This window comes from Polyergus mexicanus, unplaced genomic scaffold (genome assembly GCF_030449975.1).
Source record: "Polyergus mexicanus isolate NDT 795.1 unplaced genomic scaffold, iyPolMexi1.0 SCAF_10, whole genome shotgun sequence".
Taxonomy (NCBI): Eukaryota; Metazoa; Arthropoda; class Insecta; order Hymenoptera; family Formicidae; genus Polyergus; species Polyergus mexicanus.
The window spans coordinates 5,375,406-5,394,434 of NW_027223330.1; the positions used below are offsets into that span (position 1 = coordinate 5,375,406).

Sequence of the window (19,029 nt, forward strand, 5' to 3'; positions counted from 1 at the left end):
ATAATAAATATAATAAAAATGTAAACATCAAATTTATTTTTTATATATAAAATATAAAACAATATATATTTGAATGAACTAAAAATTATAATTAAAAATAATGTTTCTTTCTTCGCGCTCTCTTCCACTTCCTCTTCCTCTTCCTCTTCCTCCTCTTCTTCCTCCTCTTCTTCCTCTTTCTTCTCCTCTACCTTTATTTATGTTGTACCGTCCGCGACGACCCTGGCTAAAGTCATTTTACATTTTTCTGCGCCTTGACCATTTATATCTATAACACATAGCAAGTAAATATAGTAATTTCAAAGCTAAATATTTAATTAATTATAATATTTGTGTAAAATATTAATACAAATATTTAGTTTAATACTTTTAATTTTTAATATTATAAATATTAATTATTTTACGTTGATATGAATAATAAATAATTGTTATATACATATATATAGGGTGCTAAATTTTAAACGTAACAGACCGAATATTTCGGTAAATAAATGAAATATCGAGATCCGTTTATATATATATAAATCCGGTTTTTATTATGTATATAATTATAATTTCTATTATTGTAATAATAATTTCTATAATTAATATTTTTCAAAATTATAAACAAAGCTACAAAGATTTCATTTATTTAACAATAAATAGAAACATGCATTTATATACATGTGTAATAGTACTCTTACTGTATTGAAAATATGCAATGACTTTAATCAATCATATATTTACATCATAATTCGAAAATTAATAAATATATGTCACTGACTGAATATGTGCCTCGCATCACGTTCGCATCGCCTTACGCCAGCCCGATGTTGCATGCTACAAGTAGGGGCTTCGTTATTTGCACATTTTTGCTGCTGTTGCTCATCTGTGCTGATAGATCTGAAAAATTTTATAATACAAATATGTTTATGTGTGTGTGTGTGAGAGCATACGTGTGTACGTATGTCTGTGCGTACATGTTCGTGTGTATTCATGTATGTATGATACATATCTATATATACCCATACATACAGAAAAAGATTTATGACACAATTATTTTAATCTTTTTATATACAATTTTATAATTAATATTAAAATATTTGTTGGACCATACATTAATAATATAATTTAATATGTTTAACTTTCATTAAATTGTATTATTAAATTTAAGGAATAAAAAATATATATATACATAAATATATATATATTTGAATATAAACTTTTTAAATAGAAAAGTTTGATTTTATAATATATTTATAATATTGTACAATATTTTGAATAAAATTTTTAAAAAGATTTAATTATCTTATTAGGTAACTATACATATATATTTTTTTTAAATATTTTGTGTTTTATATTTTGAATAGATACATTTTCTCTCTCTCTCTCTCTCTCTCTCTCTCTGGAGGAGAAGACGTGTCAAACATCGCTCCACAAAAGTAATAACTTTTAAACGGTTAAATAGTTACGGGGAGTGATAGAAAGTTATTCAAGTCATAGCGGTATAGACCGGCATTAGCCATGAGTGTTATCTAGCCGGGATATGCTGTTTTGTGGGCATGAGAAGTGCATTTTCTGTTTGGGACACCAAAGTCTCACACGAAAGGTAGACATTAAAGGTGGACACAAAAGTGCTGACGTGTGACAGTGGAACAGAAGTGACTGATCGCTTACGCTGATATTAGCGGTTTCGGCCGATAATTATCGGCATGGACGATGAATATGCTGAATATCGATGCTCGGCATGTAAAAAGACAATAAAAAATCAGGTGGTGACATGCAAGTCTTGCTATCAGGTGAATCGTATTAAGCTGTTTTACCATCCAGGATGTGTAAGCAAGCATAGGATTTACGATAAAAATCAAGAATTGGTATCGTGTTCTGGCCCATTTGACAGATTTACAATTGAAATTGAAGCAGACATGAAGAAGGCATCGGCCGTGGCCGGGGGCGGCAGGGACAGGCTAGGATCTGCAGGATCTACAGGTTCGTTTACGACGCCAAGTAGTGGAAATAGAATATCAGGAGCGAGTGGATCATCGACTATTGACGTAAAAATAGATTGGCTGGTAAAAGTTGTAAAAGAAATAAAGGATGAAACAGCATGTAAGAAAGAAATTAAAATGATGATCAAGGAAATAGTTCGTGAAGAATTGGGAAATGTTAAGCAGGAACTGCTAGAAGAGCTGAAAAGAATGATACAGGGAGAAGTAAGTGGATCAACAGGAGGAATACAAAGGAGCTATAGTGAAGCGGTTAAAGAGAAAAAGAAAGAGAATTTTATAATTATCAAACCCAAGATTCAACAAGAGAGTGAAGTTACAAAAAAATTGATAAAAGAAAAGGTAGATATTAAAAACATGGCGATGGGAATAACGAAGCTAAAAAAGGAAGCAAGGGGACAATGATCATGGGTTGTGAAACTGGAGAAGAAATGAAAACGTTGAAAGCCACAGTGCAGGACAAACTAGGAGAAAATTTCAAAGTTACGGAATCACCGCAGATGAAGCTCAAAATAAAAATTATCAATGTCAGCGAAGAAGAAATGAGATTGGATGAGGATGACTTAATAACTACAATCAAGAAACAGAATAGAATTGATGCAATAAATGATGGATTCCAAATGCGAATAGTGAAGAAAATAGTTAAAGAAAAAAGAAATGATAATAATCAACTTAAAAGAAAAGAAAAAGAAGAAGGTTCGATAATAATTGAAGTAGATGAAGAAACGCATAAATTGATGTTGAAAAAAGGGAAACTAAATGTAGGATGGAGAAAATGTCCTATATTCAATCACATTAATGTTAAAAGATGCTTTAAATGCTGGGGATACTATCATATTGCAAAAAACTGTACGCGAGATGAAACATGCCACAAATGTGTGGAAATCATAAAGCGATTGAATGTGCGGCAACAAAGAAAAAATGTGTAAATTGTATGTTTAAAATTCGAACATACAACTTGAAGATAAGTGATGAACACGACGCCCTTAGCTCAGAATGTCCAACATTTAAAAGGGCGATACAGGAGGAGAAGAGGAGAGCCGGCTGGGAAGATGCGAAATAGCAACTACAGAAGGAAGCGGAAATAATATTGTATACAAACGCGCAAAGTTTGATGGCGCATAAAGATGAGATACAACATCAGATTATGAAGAAAGTAAATCCGGCATTCATAGCGTTATCAGAGACAAGATTGACCGCTGAAATTGAAGACAGTGAAGTGAACGTGCCAGGTTATAGTATAATTAGATGCGATGCTGAAAATAGAAATACAGGAGGGGTTGTTTTATATATAAGGAATGATGTTAAATATGAAATAGTATTAGTAAAAAAATTAGAATCGAATTGTTGGTGTGCTGCGATTGAGGTGAAAGAAAAATTGTATAGAGGAATAATAATGGTAATATATCATTCAGTAAGTGCATCGCATGGTGATTTCATGGAGGATATAATAGAAGAGTTAATAATACGGGGAGAATATATGGTAATAGGAGACTTTAATATAGATATTATGTTAGATTCGTTTTATACAAGGAAGTTACAAACGACAATGTTGAGCTTAGGCATGAAACAATATGTAAATAAACCGACAAGAATTACGAAAGATAGTAAAACAATTATAGATTTAATTTTTGCTAATAATAAAATAGAAGTGCAGGTAATGCATGAACCTAAAATAACGGACCATGCGTGTCTAAAAGTTGAACTAAATGCGAATAAATTTGATAATAAATACAGAGAACTTAGTGTTAGGAATTATAGAGAGTTTAATATAGATAAATTTATTAAATTAGTGGAAAATAAATTAGAGAAAAACCAAGATATGAATATCAGTGTGAGAGCGAAGAAATTTGTTGATAGTATAATAAATGTGTTGGACGCTACAGCACCTAGAAAAAATTTTAGAATTCCGAGAATATGGGAAGGGAAAAAGTGGTTTTCGGATGAAATAAGAGAAGCAGCGGCCAAAAGGGATGAGGCATATAGGAAGGCATTGTATGCTGACACGGAACAAAATTGGTTGCAATGTAAGATTGAAAGAAATACAGTAGTTAAATTAATTAAGACAAAGAAGAAAAAATATTATGAAAATATGATAAATCTTAATAAAGAAAATCCGACATCTATGTGGAAAACACTAAAAGAAATAATTAGAGGCGAACCAGGAGGTAAGAGGGAAGTAGAGAATATAGATTTTGAAATATTAGACAGCACTGAAGGATGCAATATAACAGATAAATTTAATTTATATTATATACAAAGTATTAATAGTATAGTAAAATCTATAAATGGGAGTAAAACTGGAAATGCATGTAAAAGAATTATTTATGTTATTGAAAACGAGGGAATTATGGAAAATTTTGAAATGATTAGTACAGAGCATTTACAGGAAATTGTTATGGGACTACCGAAAAAGAAAGGTACAGAGGAGGGAATAACTAGCGATATATTAAAGGCAGCATTTTGCGTAATAAAAGAGGAATTTGTTGATATAATAAATAATTCTTTGAAGGAAGGTTGCTGTCCAAAAGGTTGGAAAACGTCTACAATAATACCGATTCCAAAAATAGAAAAAGCTAGAAAAGCAAGTGAATTTAGGCTTATAAATATGTTACCAATATTTGAAAAAGTGTTAGAATTAGTAGTTAGAAAGCAAATTGAAACGTATTTGAAAGATAATTGTACCATATTATAACAGAACATCAGTCGGGCTTTAGAAAACAGTATTCGTGTGAAACAGCGATTCAAACAGTCATTGATGAATGGAAATGAGGCAAAAATGGTAGGGGTAATTTTCATGGATCTTAAGCGAGCCTTTGAAACAATAGATAGAGAAAGATTATTAGAGAAATTATATCAATATGGAATTAGGGGAATGGTTATAGAATGGTTAAGATCATATTTAAAGGATAGAACACGGCAGGTTCAATTTAATAATAAATGGTCTAAATTAATGACCACAGAATATGGAGTACCGATAAGGATCTGTATTAGGACCTTTATTATTTATAGTATATATAAATGATATAATAAAAATCTGTCCAGAAGGATGTAGTATAAAAATGTTTGCAGATGATACGTTAATATATGTAACTGGAGAAAGCAGCGCGGAATTAGAGGTCAAAATGAATATGGCATTTACTATAGTAGAAGAGTGGATGAATATAAATAAGTTAAAAATGAATGCAGGAAAAACGAAATATATGATTGTTAGAAGTATAAGAAAAGAACTGCGAGGTAATATAACATTGAAATGTTTGGATGGAACTGAGATTGAACGTGTGGAAATAATGAAATACCTGGGCATAATTATTGACGATAGACTACGATTTAAGGACCACTGTGATTATATGCTAAAGAAAATATGCTAAAGAAAAAACGAGTTTTTTGAATAGAATAGGTAATTATATATCGGCATACACTAGATGTATTGTATATAAGACAATTATAGCACCTCACTTTGAGTATTGTGCGACGCTGTTAATTGATATGGGAGAAACACAGCTGAGTAAATTGCAAAAAGCACAAAACCGGGCCATGAGGATCATATTGCAATGTGATAGACATACCAAAGTGGAGCGTATGCTGCAAGCGCTGCAGTTTATGTCCATAAAACAGAAGTTATATTATAATGTGTGTATATTTATTTTTAAGGTTTTAAGGAACATATTGCCGGAGCAATTAAGAAATAGGTTAAAAATTGTGGGAAATGAGAGTAAAAGGCAAACACGACAAGCTGGGGATATTGCAATAAAATATCGCAGAACAAGGAGTGCGCAAAAGAGTATGTTTTACGAAGGAATAAAAATGTATAACGCCTTGCCAGCTGAAATAAAGCGGAATGAAAGAATTGTGCCGTTTAAGCGAATGTTAAAGGAGTATATTGTAATTAATCTAAACTAGATTTGTATTACAAATAGCTGAGAAAGCTAATAAAGATCAATCAATCAATCAATCAATCAAATCTCTCTCTCTCTCCCTCTCTCTCTCCCTCTCCCTCTCTCTCCCCTCCCTCTCTCTCCCCTTCCCTCTCCCTCCCCCTCTCTCTCCCCTCCCCCTCTCCCCCTTCCCTCTCCCTCTCCCTTTCCCATTCCCTCTCCCTCCCTCCCATCCTCCCTCCCCCCCTCTCTCTCTCTAATAACGAGACAAATGATATTTTAAACATAATTAATATTATAACTAATTAATACTATATCACTGCACAATACCTTTGTTCGATGTCGTCTATCTCGTCATCAGCATTATATCCAGTTTCACTTTCTTTTAATATCTGTTCTTCTAATTCTTTTTTCTTTTTTTTTAATATTTCTTCTTGTTCAATTATTTTCTCTAATTTCCGTTTTGCTTCCTTTTTATCCATTCTGTATTCAAAAGATATCATTACATTTGTGCTAGTATTTAACTTTCCATGCATATATATATATATTCTTATATGTACAGATATTCTGCACACATATGAATAGAAACAGTATTATAATTAATACTTACATTTAATTAATTCTAAATTTTCTTCCACGTCAATCTTATTCCACTTGGATGAATAACTAATTTGGATCGACTGACAGGATTGCGCCAAATAAAGAAATACACATCCAGTATCCAGTCTAGTCCGCACTTGTCTATATGATGCGTTTTACAAGCTATCTTTTCTGGTTGTCCTAGCGCGGCTCGTAAAAAACAAGAGCGAGAGCGAGTTACGTAAGATGATCTATCATCAAAGAGTTCCGAATGTTGTACGAGAAGCGATGTTTCGCGGGCCTTATCTTTTTGACGCGACTCGCCGAATGCGAGAGCGAAATAGAGCAGAGAGCGAGTGAGATGATCCATCATTAAAGAGTTCTGAAGCTCTTACAATAGCTTTTCCTATCCATGATAATTTACAAATGTAAACATTTTATAAAATAAAAATTAAAAATTCTACTTTTTACTTTTTCTTTTAAAAATAATTTTAATGAATTAATAAGATTTTTGCGGTTAAAATGACACCACTCACAAACACACACATAACACGATTCAAACGTAATTCGAATAATTTTTAATTAATTAAATACGTGCAACAAAATTAATTATATGATTAATTTAAAATTATACGAATGTGTTTGTTGCCATTTCAAATAAAAACATTTTAAATAAAAACCTTATTAATCTAGTAAAATTACATTCAAAAATATAAAGTAAAAAGTACGAAAATACGAAATTACAAAAAGATAATTAAAACAGAAATAATAAGCTTTAAGATTTTTTGATGCTTGCTTACAAGATATGAGAGAAAAGGAAGAGAGAGAGAAAGAGAGAAATTTTCAGGAGAAATTTTTGTTATATTAATAATAATAAAGATGTTTTTGTTATTCAGTAGTATTTATTATATATTCTAGTAATATAATAAATATATTAATAAAAAATTATATTTATTATATTAGTAAAAAAAAGTATTATATCATGCATGTTTAATACAAAAAGTATTCATATATAAATACATATATATACATATATAATATATAACATATGGGACCTTTAACATTATATTATTAATTGATTAATTACAATTTTGTGTGTGTGTGTGTGTGTGTGTGTGTGTGTGTGTGTGTGTGTATGTGTGTGTGTAATTAAATTTAATATCTATTCCAAAAGTGGTAGAGTGACATTTATAATGACGAATTTCAATGTCATAATCACATCTTTTTGATACATTTTTTGACATCGTCACGATATAGAATATGTTCTTATATGTTATCCTGTGTGCAGTTAAAACGGTCGATAATGTCATCATTCTTCAATTACCTCCCGGCCCACCGGGCCCACTTGATGGTCACAAAAATTTACCCAGGGCTGACGGTCTTTAATAGTATCGAGTCGGTGACTAAAACAAAAGCCGAAAGAAACTGCGCACGCTTTTGGACAGCGCGTTGATTTACTAGCGATGAAATTATATGATTCGATGATCGAAGGAAAAGAGCATTCCGCAACCTCAAAACGCACGATTCAACAAACAATCCAAGAGTAGGCGTTAATAAATTTCCAAATCGGATTACACGACGAATTACAAGTACTCGTACGCGCGCATCGATACACAACGCTCCAAGAAGCGATAACGGGCGCTAGCGCCGAGAAAAAACTCAGACCGGGAATGGCGAGAACAAGTAGTTTTGTTAACAAAAATAAAACTAAACCAAGTTACTCGCGAAATAATCGAGATTCGAACCCACAATGCTTTAAAAATGCAGAAAAAATGGACATTACGGACGCGATTGTCGAAGTAGCCCATACGCGCTCCCGAAACCGGAAAAATCCTCGCGGATAAACACGATAAATAAATACTGCGCACATTGCAAAAAGACAGCCGCGACGAATGCTGGAGCCTAAACGGGAAACCGAAAAATAGTACAAATAAACTAAAAGTCGGAAATCAGTAAAAAACGCGCGACAAAAATATACGTGACCGAAGGAAATCGCGACAACTAAGAAAGAACGCAGCGAAGACGAGCAGGAGGAAGCGAGAAAGAGACAACCGCGACCTGCATCTGAGTATCGCGTTACGCATATTAAAGATATGCCACGCGCACAAAAAAAGACAGACTTATTGCTAATAACATTACCAATGCGACAAGCAAAAGACGGAAAAATACAGATGTTGTACGACTCAGGTTCGACCATCTCATTGATAAAATTAAAACATTTAAAAAACGGCACATTAATACACGAAGATAAAATCGCGCTCACAGGCATAACCGGACATAAAATACACACCATCGGAAAAATGTACGCCACAATCAAGATAGAAAACCATAAGGTAAAACATGCATTTTACGTGGTAAAGGACGACATTCCGATCGAATATAAAGGAATACTAGGAATTGATTTCCTTCGACAACATTCGGTATCCTGCGATTATAATAAAAATCAATTAAAAATAGGAAACGCCGTACTAAAATTCCATTCGCTTAACAAAACGATTCTAAAACCGCGCAGCGAGACCATAAAAGCGACAACAAATCAAAATCGAATAGGAATAGTATGAGCCGAGGAAACAGCTCCAGGAATCTACCTTGGAAGATGCTTAGTAGAACCTAAAGATTACACGTGTCTCGTTAGCATCATAAATACAACCGATACGAAAGTCGAGATACAGACGCCGAACGTCACCCTCGAAGACATAGAACGCGAAATCGAATCTAAAATACATACGGTAGAAACAAGAAAAAAGTTTAAGTATACTAACTCGAGACACGGACAAATCTGACAACTACTACGCACGCAACATTTAAATACGGAAGAAAAACAGGCACTCCTACGGATATGCGAAGAATATTACAATACATTTCAGTTGGACGGAGAACCACTGACGTGCACCGCGACGGTAAAGTACGAGATAAACACGCGCGCCGACACCTCGCGTGAACACGAGACCGTATTGTCTTCCCGAGAAGCACAAGATGGAAGTAAATAAACAAGTGCAAGAAATGCTAAAAAATAGCATAATCCGAACAAGCGCGAGTCAATGGAACGCACCCTTACTGGTGATACCAAACAAGGCCGACGCATCCGGAAAAACTAAGCTCCAAGTAGTAGTAGATTTTCGGAAGCTAAACGACTTAATAATAGGCGATTCATTTCCACTGCCCAATATCACTGATATACTGGACCAGCTGAATATTTTACTACACTAGACTTAGCGTCAGGATATCACCAGATATCGATGGCTGAACAAGATAAACAAAAGACAGCTTTTTCAACGCCCTACGGACACTATGAATTTAATAGAATGCCGTTTGAATTAAAAAATGCGCCAGCAACATTCCAGAGACTGATGAATTCAATTTTAACCGGAATGCAAGGACTTAAATGTCTAGTTTATTTAAACGACATCGTCATATACGGATCGAGCCTAGAGGACCACAATAGAAGACTCAAGGAAGTACTACAGAGACTCCGAGAAAATAATCTAAAATTGCAACCAGATAAATGCGAGTTTTTGCGCAAAGAAGTAACTTATCTAGGTCACATTATTTCGGAGAATGGAATATCTCCGGACCCGTCAAAGCTAACCGCAATAAAAGAATTTCCGACGCCGAAGAAAGTAAAAGATATACAATCTTTCATAGGACTAGCCGGATACTACAGAAAATTCATAGAAGATTTTTCGAAAATAGCCAAGCCACTGACGAAATTAACAAAGAAGACGGAAAAATTCGATTGGACAATGGAACAGCAAAATGCTTTCGAAATATTAAAAGAAAGATTAATGTCTGCGCCAGTGCTAACGTACCCAGATTTCAATCAAGAATTTATAATGACCATTGAAGCTTCCGACTATGCAATCGGAGCAGTCTTGTCACAAGGCAAAATAGGTAACGACCGGCCAATTGCTTACGCTAGCAGAGTTTTATCGCGAGCGGAGCAAAATTACAATACAACAAAGAAAGAATTACTAGCAATTGTATGGGCTGTAAAACATTTTAGGCCATACATATACGGTACGAAATTTAAAATCGTAACCGACCATAAACCATTAATCTGGTTATTTAATGTAAACGATCCCGGATCAAGATTAATCCGATGGAGATTAAAACTCGAAGAATATGATTATGAAATCATTCATAAGGCCGGACGAGCGAACGCGAACGCCGATGCACTGAGCCGCAATGTAATTAGAGAAGCGTATGAAACAAAAGAGGAAGAACGAGAAATCCTTGCAATAGAAGAAGAAACAAACTCCGACGAAGAAAAAATATACACGGAAGAAGACAAGAAACAGATATTATATGAATATCATGATGCACCTACAGGAGGACATCAAGGAGTTGAACGCACGATAAAAAAAATCCGCCTAAACTATAATTGGCCAGGAATAACGAAAGATGTAGAAAAATACATTGCAAAATGCGAATTATGCCAGAAAAATAAATTATCGCGAAAAAATAAAGTACCGTTAATAATCACGGATACGCCTACACCTTTCGAAAAATGCGCGTTAGATATTGTAGGACCGTTAACAATCACAACAAATGGAAATAAATATCTTTTAACGTTCCAAGACAATTAACGAAATTCAGCAAAACAATACCGATTCCAAACCAAGAAGCGAATACGGTCAGTAAAGAATTCGTTACTAAAATTGTACTTGAATACGAAATACCGGAAAAAATTTTAACGGACCAAGGCACAAATTTCTTAAGCAAAATATTTAAAAATACATGTAAATTATTAAAAATAAATAAAATACAAACAACTGCCTATCATCCGGAAAGTAATGGCGCGTTAGAACGATCGCATCGAACATTAGCGGAATATTTAAGACATTACATAAGACCAGACAGACTGGGACGAATGGATACCGTTCGCAATGTTTACATATAATACGACTCCACATACAGCTACGGGGTATACACCCTTCGAATTAGTGTACGGGCACCAAGCGAATCTACCTACGTCACTGACGAGACCGCCTAAACCGACATATAATTACGACGATTACGCGCAAGAATTGAAAGAAAGATTAAGGGCAACGAGTCAGCTCGCAAAAGAGCATATTAAAGATGAAAAAGTTAAAGCCAAAAAACAGTACGACAGAAGTACTAAAGAAATAAAATTTAAAGTTGGCGACAAGGTATTAGTACACGACGAGACGCTCCGACGCGGACGATCTAAGAAACTTGAAACCCTATGGACCGGACCGTACGTAATAATCGAGAAAAATTCGGACATGAATTATACAATTAAGAAAGGAAGAAAAGCGGTGCGTATGCATACAAATTGTCGTAACCCGACCAATTTCTTAATATATTGAAGAATAAAACAATAAAGTAACACAGAAAAATCTAAGAAAGAGCTGAGTAAAGCAAAGCATTAAAATTAGAAAAGAGATCAAGGAAAATTAGGAAAGAGTAAAGTAATAAAAGAATATTAATAAAATAAAAGTAAGATACGTGACTAAAGAGAAGGAAGTCACGGTCAAGTTCTTGGAAGCTGAGTAAGCAGCTGACGAGACAGACTGACAAGCGGAGCACGAGACATGCCCCGGTCAGGGACACCACACTTCTCCCCAATCAACAACCTAATTAATTAAGAGATATAATGAGCGCGAGATGCACCTCGCGAGGCTACTCGCAGGCTACTCGCTCGCTCAGTTATAGTATCGAAGTACCGTACGTATCGCGCCCGACTATTATAATCGCGAATAAGTGACAGTGTATTAAATCTTGCAAAATATACTAAATTATACCTAACGTCCGGGAGTGTCCTATTTCGAGCGTGGATCCTAATCCTTTGGGCGTACAAATTCCGAAAGACCTCTTCCTTAGCGGCTAGAGGCACAACAAAATAAATTGAAACAATGTATAGAAAATTAAAATAAGAACTTACTTATTCGTTGCTGGAACGACCGATTAACCGCATCCGATTCAAAGTGAGACGCATCCGCTCGACCGTAGCCCGACCTCGCCCTCCGGAGTTACGGAAATTAGCGCGGATATAATCCAAAAAAGCACTTCCTCGAGTGCGTGCAGGCACACCCAGCCATAGCCTCCGCAATAACGGGATGAAGCCATCAGGAGGACTATAACGAGGCACCCAAAAGGCATCGTCGAACCCGTCGTCCACCATATTTATATTAGTCTGAGGCACTATAACTAACTCCGCATCATCACCAATATCATCAACCTCGCCCTCCAAAGAAGGGAAAATAGAACAATAGCAATAAGCCACAAAAACGTGGAAATTAGTTATTAAAGTAGATATAACGACGCTAAACGACAAAGCATGGCAAATAAATCAATACATCCAACAAACCAACAAGATGTGCGAACAAATAAAATCGGAATTCCACCATAAACGTACTTGCGACAATTTAAAGGAAATCATAAAAAACGAATTGAAACAGTTAATAAAATTGATGACTCTAATAAATACGCTATATAAGACACGGACGAACGGACGTAGAGGTCTCATCGACGGAATAGGCGAAATAGCGAAAACATTGTTCGGTACAATAGACGCGAAAGATAGAGAGTTAATAAATGAACAATTAAATCTCCTACAAAATAATCAGCAAACCATTCAACATGTCGTGAAAAATCAAATAAAAATTTTAAACAGTACAATAGTACATCTAGATAAACTAGAAAATATATTAGACCATAACGGTAAATTATTAAATCATTATGTTCGAGAATACAGTACTCGCGAAGAAATAACCGAACATTTTACGGTAATCATCGCGATGATAACAGATTTAATTCGAGACACGGAAGACGTAATAGAATATCTTACGTATGTACACAAGGGCACAATGCATCCCGTACTACACCTACTAGCGACATTATAACACATTAAAAAGAAGCAGCTATCCAATTACCTCACGGTTTATATTTTCCTTTCGAAATCCGAAACGATGAATGGTTAGCACTAGAAGAATATATTAAAATAACTGCATACCGTGAAGGATCAATCATATTTACTGTATTGCGATTCTCACTAATCTCACAACCAGTATACGATATAATAAAGGTAACCCCATTACCTACTTACGATCATAAAAATATATTTACGCACGCGGAAATAAACCACGAAATAATAGTAGTTAATAGAGAAGGATTAACGTATATCATAATAACGGAAGACGACTTAAAAAAGTGTATCCAAATAAATTCCAGATACATGTCCGAGAAAACACAACCAATACATCGTATTAATTCAAACGCACCGTGCGAAATACAAATGTACTTGCAACCACAATACCAGAACAAGGCTTGCAAAAGTAAACATGTAATTGCGACAGAAACGATATGGATACCGTTGCAACAGCCACTTACTTGGCTATATTCAACTGTACGCGAACAATCAATAATAATTCAATGCGAAAATTATAACGAGATTAGAAAAGTAATTAAAGGAACAGGGCAAATTACCCTTCAAAATAAATGTATATTAATAACAACAGAAATGACGATCCAACCAAAAGAAGTCATACTGAGGTAGTGAAATAGAAACGTATTTACCGGAAATTAATATTACATTTATACGAGACAATACAGACATACTAGACACGAAACAACAGAATATCGTCCAGCATTCAGAATTAACAGAATTAAAAAATAAATTAAAAGAGATGAACAATGATTTGCAAGACAATAACGACAAATTCTTCACACAAAAATAATTCGTATATCCTATGGCGACAAGCGGAATAAACACAGTAATTATAATAATATTAATAATTTATACAATTATAAAAAATAAAAAGAAACATACGAAACGACTGTCAGTCAGGATATACGAAGAAAACGAACCACGTATATCATACGGATTCCCAAGACCCATACTAAAACGTAGTTTAAGCACACGATTTTAGAATAAGAAACGATTATATTCACATTATATACGGGGAAAATATTGTACATTAGAATAAGAAGAAATTTTGTTTTGCGAAAAACGTCGCTTTCACACCTCCGTTTTTCTTTTTCTTACGGGGGAGGGATGTTATTAACGAAGTGATATCTTCATAGTCCGCCTCCAAGGTCTCAATAATAACGTCGTTTCGTGCATCATCGTCAAGGATATCGACCAGCCATTCTCGTTTTTCGCGTCCTTTAACGTATACGATAGGAGATGCTCCATTTTCCTCTTCCGTCGCGCCCATCACAGCTCTCGTAAACCAAGCTCGTAATCGCCATCGTTTAAATCTATAGCCGGAAAGTAGCTTACAGCAAGAGCGCTACTCTTGCCGGTCAACGTAAGTGTGAGCGACATGCTGGAAAACTGTCAAACGAATACTGAGTCGCGACGGTAAATTGTCAGGCTTTAAATTCATATCGATCATCGACCGTTTGAAGAAATCCAAGACACAATTGTCCACAAATACTTTGATTATAATTTTGATAGGCCGTGTGATTGTATTCTATATTTGCAACATTCTGTCCAAAATATCGCACTAATTCCTTGGGCGGTCGCAGATTTCCAAAACTATCGAAATATACTACACGATCTCCCCTCTTTGCATACGCAACCGAAAGATGATACTGATGCCGCAATCAAACAGTACGTGGAAATACGTGTCAAGCTTTTGGAGGACAGACAGGAAGAACTTGAGAAAAAAATAATCACGCTTCAGACGAATGTGCAAACGCTGCAAATAATGATGGATGAGATGCAAAAAATGCTTCGGTATGCAACTCACGCGCAGACTACATCTAATTCAGCGCAGGAGAAGAAAGATATATAAAGAATATACATGGAGGAATTATCTCATTATTGCAAATTATGCCTCGATCAAATGTGTCGCAAAAGATCTCTGAAAAACAGCTGCTCGTAAAAGAATTGTATGCTCCAGCAAGAAAATATTTCCCACGTAGACGTGTCATAATACGCGGATACGACGATCTGTGGCAGGCGGACGTGGTCAAGATGCGTCCATATGCACGATTCAACAAAGGCTACAACTACATACTCACAGTTATCGATGTATTGAGCAAGTATGCATGAGCTGTACCGCTCAAGAGTAAGAGTGGAAACGAGACGGCTGATGCTATCGCAAAGATAATTCGAGACGATGGAAGATGTCCGAAAAATTTTCAAACCGACGGAGGAAAAGAATTTCACAACGCAAATGTACAGAAACTCGTGAAGAAACACAACATTAATCATTATTCGACGTACTCTATCATGAAAGCCTCGGTCGTGGAACGATTCAACCGAACGTTAAAGAGCAATATGTGGAAAATGTTTACGTTTAGTGGAAATTAAAAGTGGATCGACGCGTTGTCCCGGCTCGTTAGAGAGTACAATGTGCAAAAACATCGGCATGAGACCTATCGATGTTACCTTCGCGATCACCGATAAACTTTTAAATACGTTATACAGCAACGTAAAGATTGCGGCATCGGCAAGATTCAAAGTAAGCGATCCGGTACGCATGAGTAAATTCAAGACCATCTGACAAAGGTTACACGCCAAATTGATCGACCGAAGTGTTTAAGATCGTTAAAGTGCAGAAAACTAATCCCGTGACCTATGTATTCAAAGATTCGCGCGGAAATCCCGTCGCCGGCGGATTTTACGAATACGAGTTACAACGCGTTGCTAATCCCGACATACATCTCGTGGAAAAGATAATACGCAAAAAGGGCGACGAGGTTTATGTGAAATAGCTGGGATTTGATGCAATGCACAATTCTTGGAGACATAAAAATAATATATTATAAATATGTTAACAATAATACATAATATTAAAGATATTTTACAAATATATAAACAAAATTGTACACTTTATAAAATATACATATAATTTACAATAAATATACATATAATTTTAATTTACAATAAATATACGTAATTTTTTATGTACAATAAATATACATGATTTTTATTTACAACGGTATTTTGTAATGTCCCCACGATAGCGTGTCGACGGTTTCGGGTACGATATACCGCTTGTCATCGTACGGACTTAGAGCAATTTTTGTCTCGCGAATAGTGTATACTTCATGTAATTTAGATCTTACACAAGACTGCTCACGCGTCATTTCAATCTCTTCGTTCAAACACTGCGTATAATCGTCGAATGTTATCGTTCTCGCGACGACGTTACTCTTGACGCCTTTTACTTTTTTCATGTCTTTCTTACCATCTACTCGTAACGCGTACATTTTTGCCCTAAGCCCGACGAATTCGGTCATGATGGCGCCATTCTTTTCATCCTTCATTAAACTTGGTCTTTTTATCTTTCATCTTTTTATTCGCGAGCGGTATACCGTACACATTATCCACTGCATAATCGCTGGTATCGAATCTGTCGACGTTGCGCTTTATATTCTCATATACATCTTCACACTCGATGTGATATATGAGACTGTCGGTGTCGGTGTACATGACTTTACATTTATCTCGATACAAAGGTACCATGTAATCGTGGTGAAACTCGTACAAACATGTCTTGGATATGTCGAGTATACACATACTCACGTAGATTGGTTTATTAAATTTAACTTCGAGATTGCGCAATTCAACGGCAATCAGATTCTCCGAAAACACGCTTCTACTATGAAAATTTGGTTTTGCGATCATCGCCTCTGCGCCATATCTCCCATCCCAATGTATCACGAGCTTAATATTAACGTGATTGCGCACATTTTCCATCGTTTTGCCAAATACCACATTTTTAATTAATTTATATAAATTTTTTTCAAAATCATTTTTCGCGAGTGTTCGGAATTGTGTATTGAGTTCGATATAACTGCGAAGCCATGGAGATTGCGAAAACTGTAATATGCGATGTATTTTTGTAACGCGAAGTCCGTGTCGCGTGCATTGCTGCAGGTTGCGATAATGTATTACGTAACGCTTCTTATCGTATAAGGTTGCGAGCAGCTTATCCTGCCGCTTATCAGGTGCTTTGTCGCATGTCGGGCAAAACGGTCAGTGTGCGCATCGTGAACACGTTGCGGATACTCGAGATCGACTTCAAAGATGTAGCCTATGGGCGAATCGAGCGCGATCGATGATGTATCAAAATCGGATACGTCGTCGACCCATCGAAAATCTGCATAGGGTAAGGGTTAATACATTGGCCCATCCGTACAAATTATTTACATCAAAGTACGTGAGATACGTTGAAGGTTACGATGGATCGTACGATTGCATATATTTGTTATTAGCATGTGCGTATCTGTTGGAACATTGACTCAAACCGCCGCGTATTCCGCATTCGATAAACATAACCATTTCAATATCCGTAAGCAATTCGAATGTAATATTCGTATGCTTCGACATGGCGTCCCAGTATCCAGGAAAAGTGTAGTAATACGCGGGGTCGAGCCCATAACTTTTAATACAACTCTCGCGGAAATTTTCAAAAATATCTGCTAACAAGACATCAATTTTGAGATACAAGTCGATATATTCATCCAGCGTTCGAATGGAGAACCGCTTTTACACGTTCTCGGCGTGCGCGTAATCGCTCTCGGATATCGTGTCACCGGTCAAGGAACTGTAAAATGATTCGCGCGGTGGTAAACACGTATCTTGCAACCTGTCGACGCAGTCGATATATTCGTACGGAAAGACGCCCTTCCGTGTTAATAAATTGAAATTGTCATTCGATAAATTTAGAAATTCAGATTTTAAAATTTTGAGTTTGTTTTTATTCAAGAATGATGCCAATTTATCGAGACTAGCTATGAGAAATTTATACGAATCGATAAAACGCAATTTAATATGATTTTTTGATTTCTCTTCGGTAAGTTTAACATTTTTTGTAAATGATATATATTTTTCTTTTGTTATCGGAAATAACTCGATTCCCCCTTCGAACGCTGTAGCTATTTCCTTTATAATAAAATATGCATCGTAACCGGATAAATTATGAAAAACTATTGGAATGCAAAAAGAATGTTTATAATTTAAATTGCAATTTGAATGCGCGGGACCTCTGTAACGCCCGGTCAGATGGCAATGATCGCGTACGCGTGTATCGTCTTGTACGAATGGTCGTGATGGAATTTCTCGCAAATGTGACATTGTGTCGCGCTATGAAAATTTTCCCATTCATCAGATGTTAAATTTACCATAGGGACATTAGCTGATAAAATAATTTATACACGTTGCGCTAAATTTTTTAGTTCTTCGATGAACCATGATATGCAATCGATATCGCGACGGGAATGATACGCGGATAACGAATCATCGTACGAACAATGTACATAATATGCTATGCTAAATACTTTATGATGTTGGTAGTTTCTTTCTTCCTCCGTCTTCTCTAAAACACACTCCAAGTCGGCGTACACGACGAAAGGAAGCGGCTCTTTTCGATTATAGTTGTTGAACGTGAGCCACTTGTCCTTATCGCTCGGTAATCGAATAGCGCACTTGTTCATCTCTCGACAGTTCACCGTATGTGATTGTAACTTGTCGTTCGAGTCAAAGTAGTGCAAACATCTGTAAAAGAAATAATTTTTAATTTTTGTTCAAATATTTCTATAATATAATTTATTGAATATATACGTACCGATCGCAGATATATTTCTTGTGTTCTTTTTGGCTCAATTGC

The 19,029-nt window shown here is 35.5% G+C and overlaps 1 protein-coding gene across 1 annotated transcript; it reads left to right on the plus strand.

Annotated features, from left to right (window-relative positions):
- The first annotated feature begins 2,386 nt into the window (after window positions 1–2,386).
- LOC138937007 (uncharacterized) lies at window positions 2,387–7,828 on the plus strand. The gene is made up of 3 exons (XM_070302853.1): window positions 2,387–2,681; window positions 3,779–4,153; window positions 7,731–7,828. Exons 1-3 carry the CDS (start codon window positions 2,387–2,389, stop codon window positions 7,826–7,828), a joined length of 768 nt encoding a protein of 255 aa, XP_070158954.1.
- The last annotated feature ends 11,201 nt before the right edge of the window (window positions 7,829–19,029 follow it).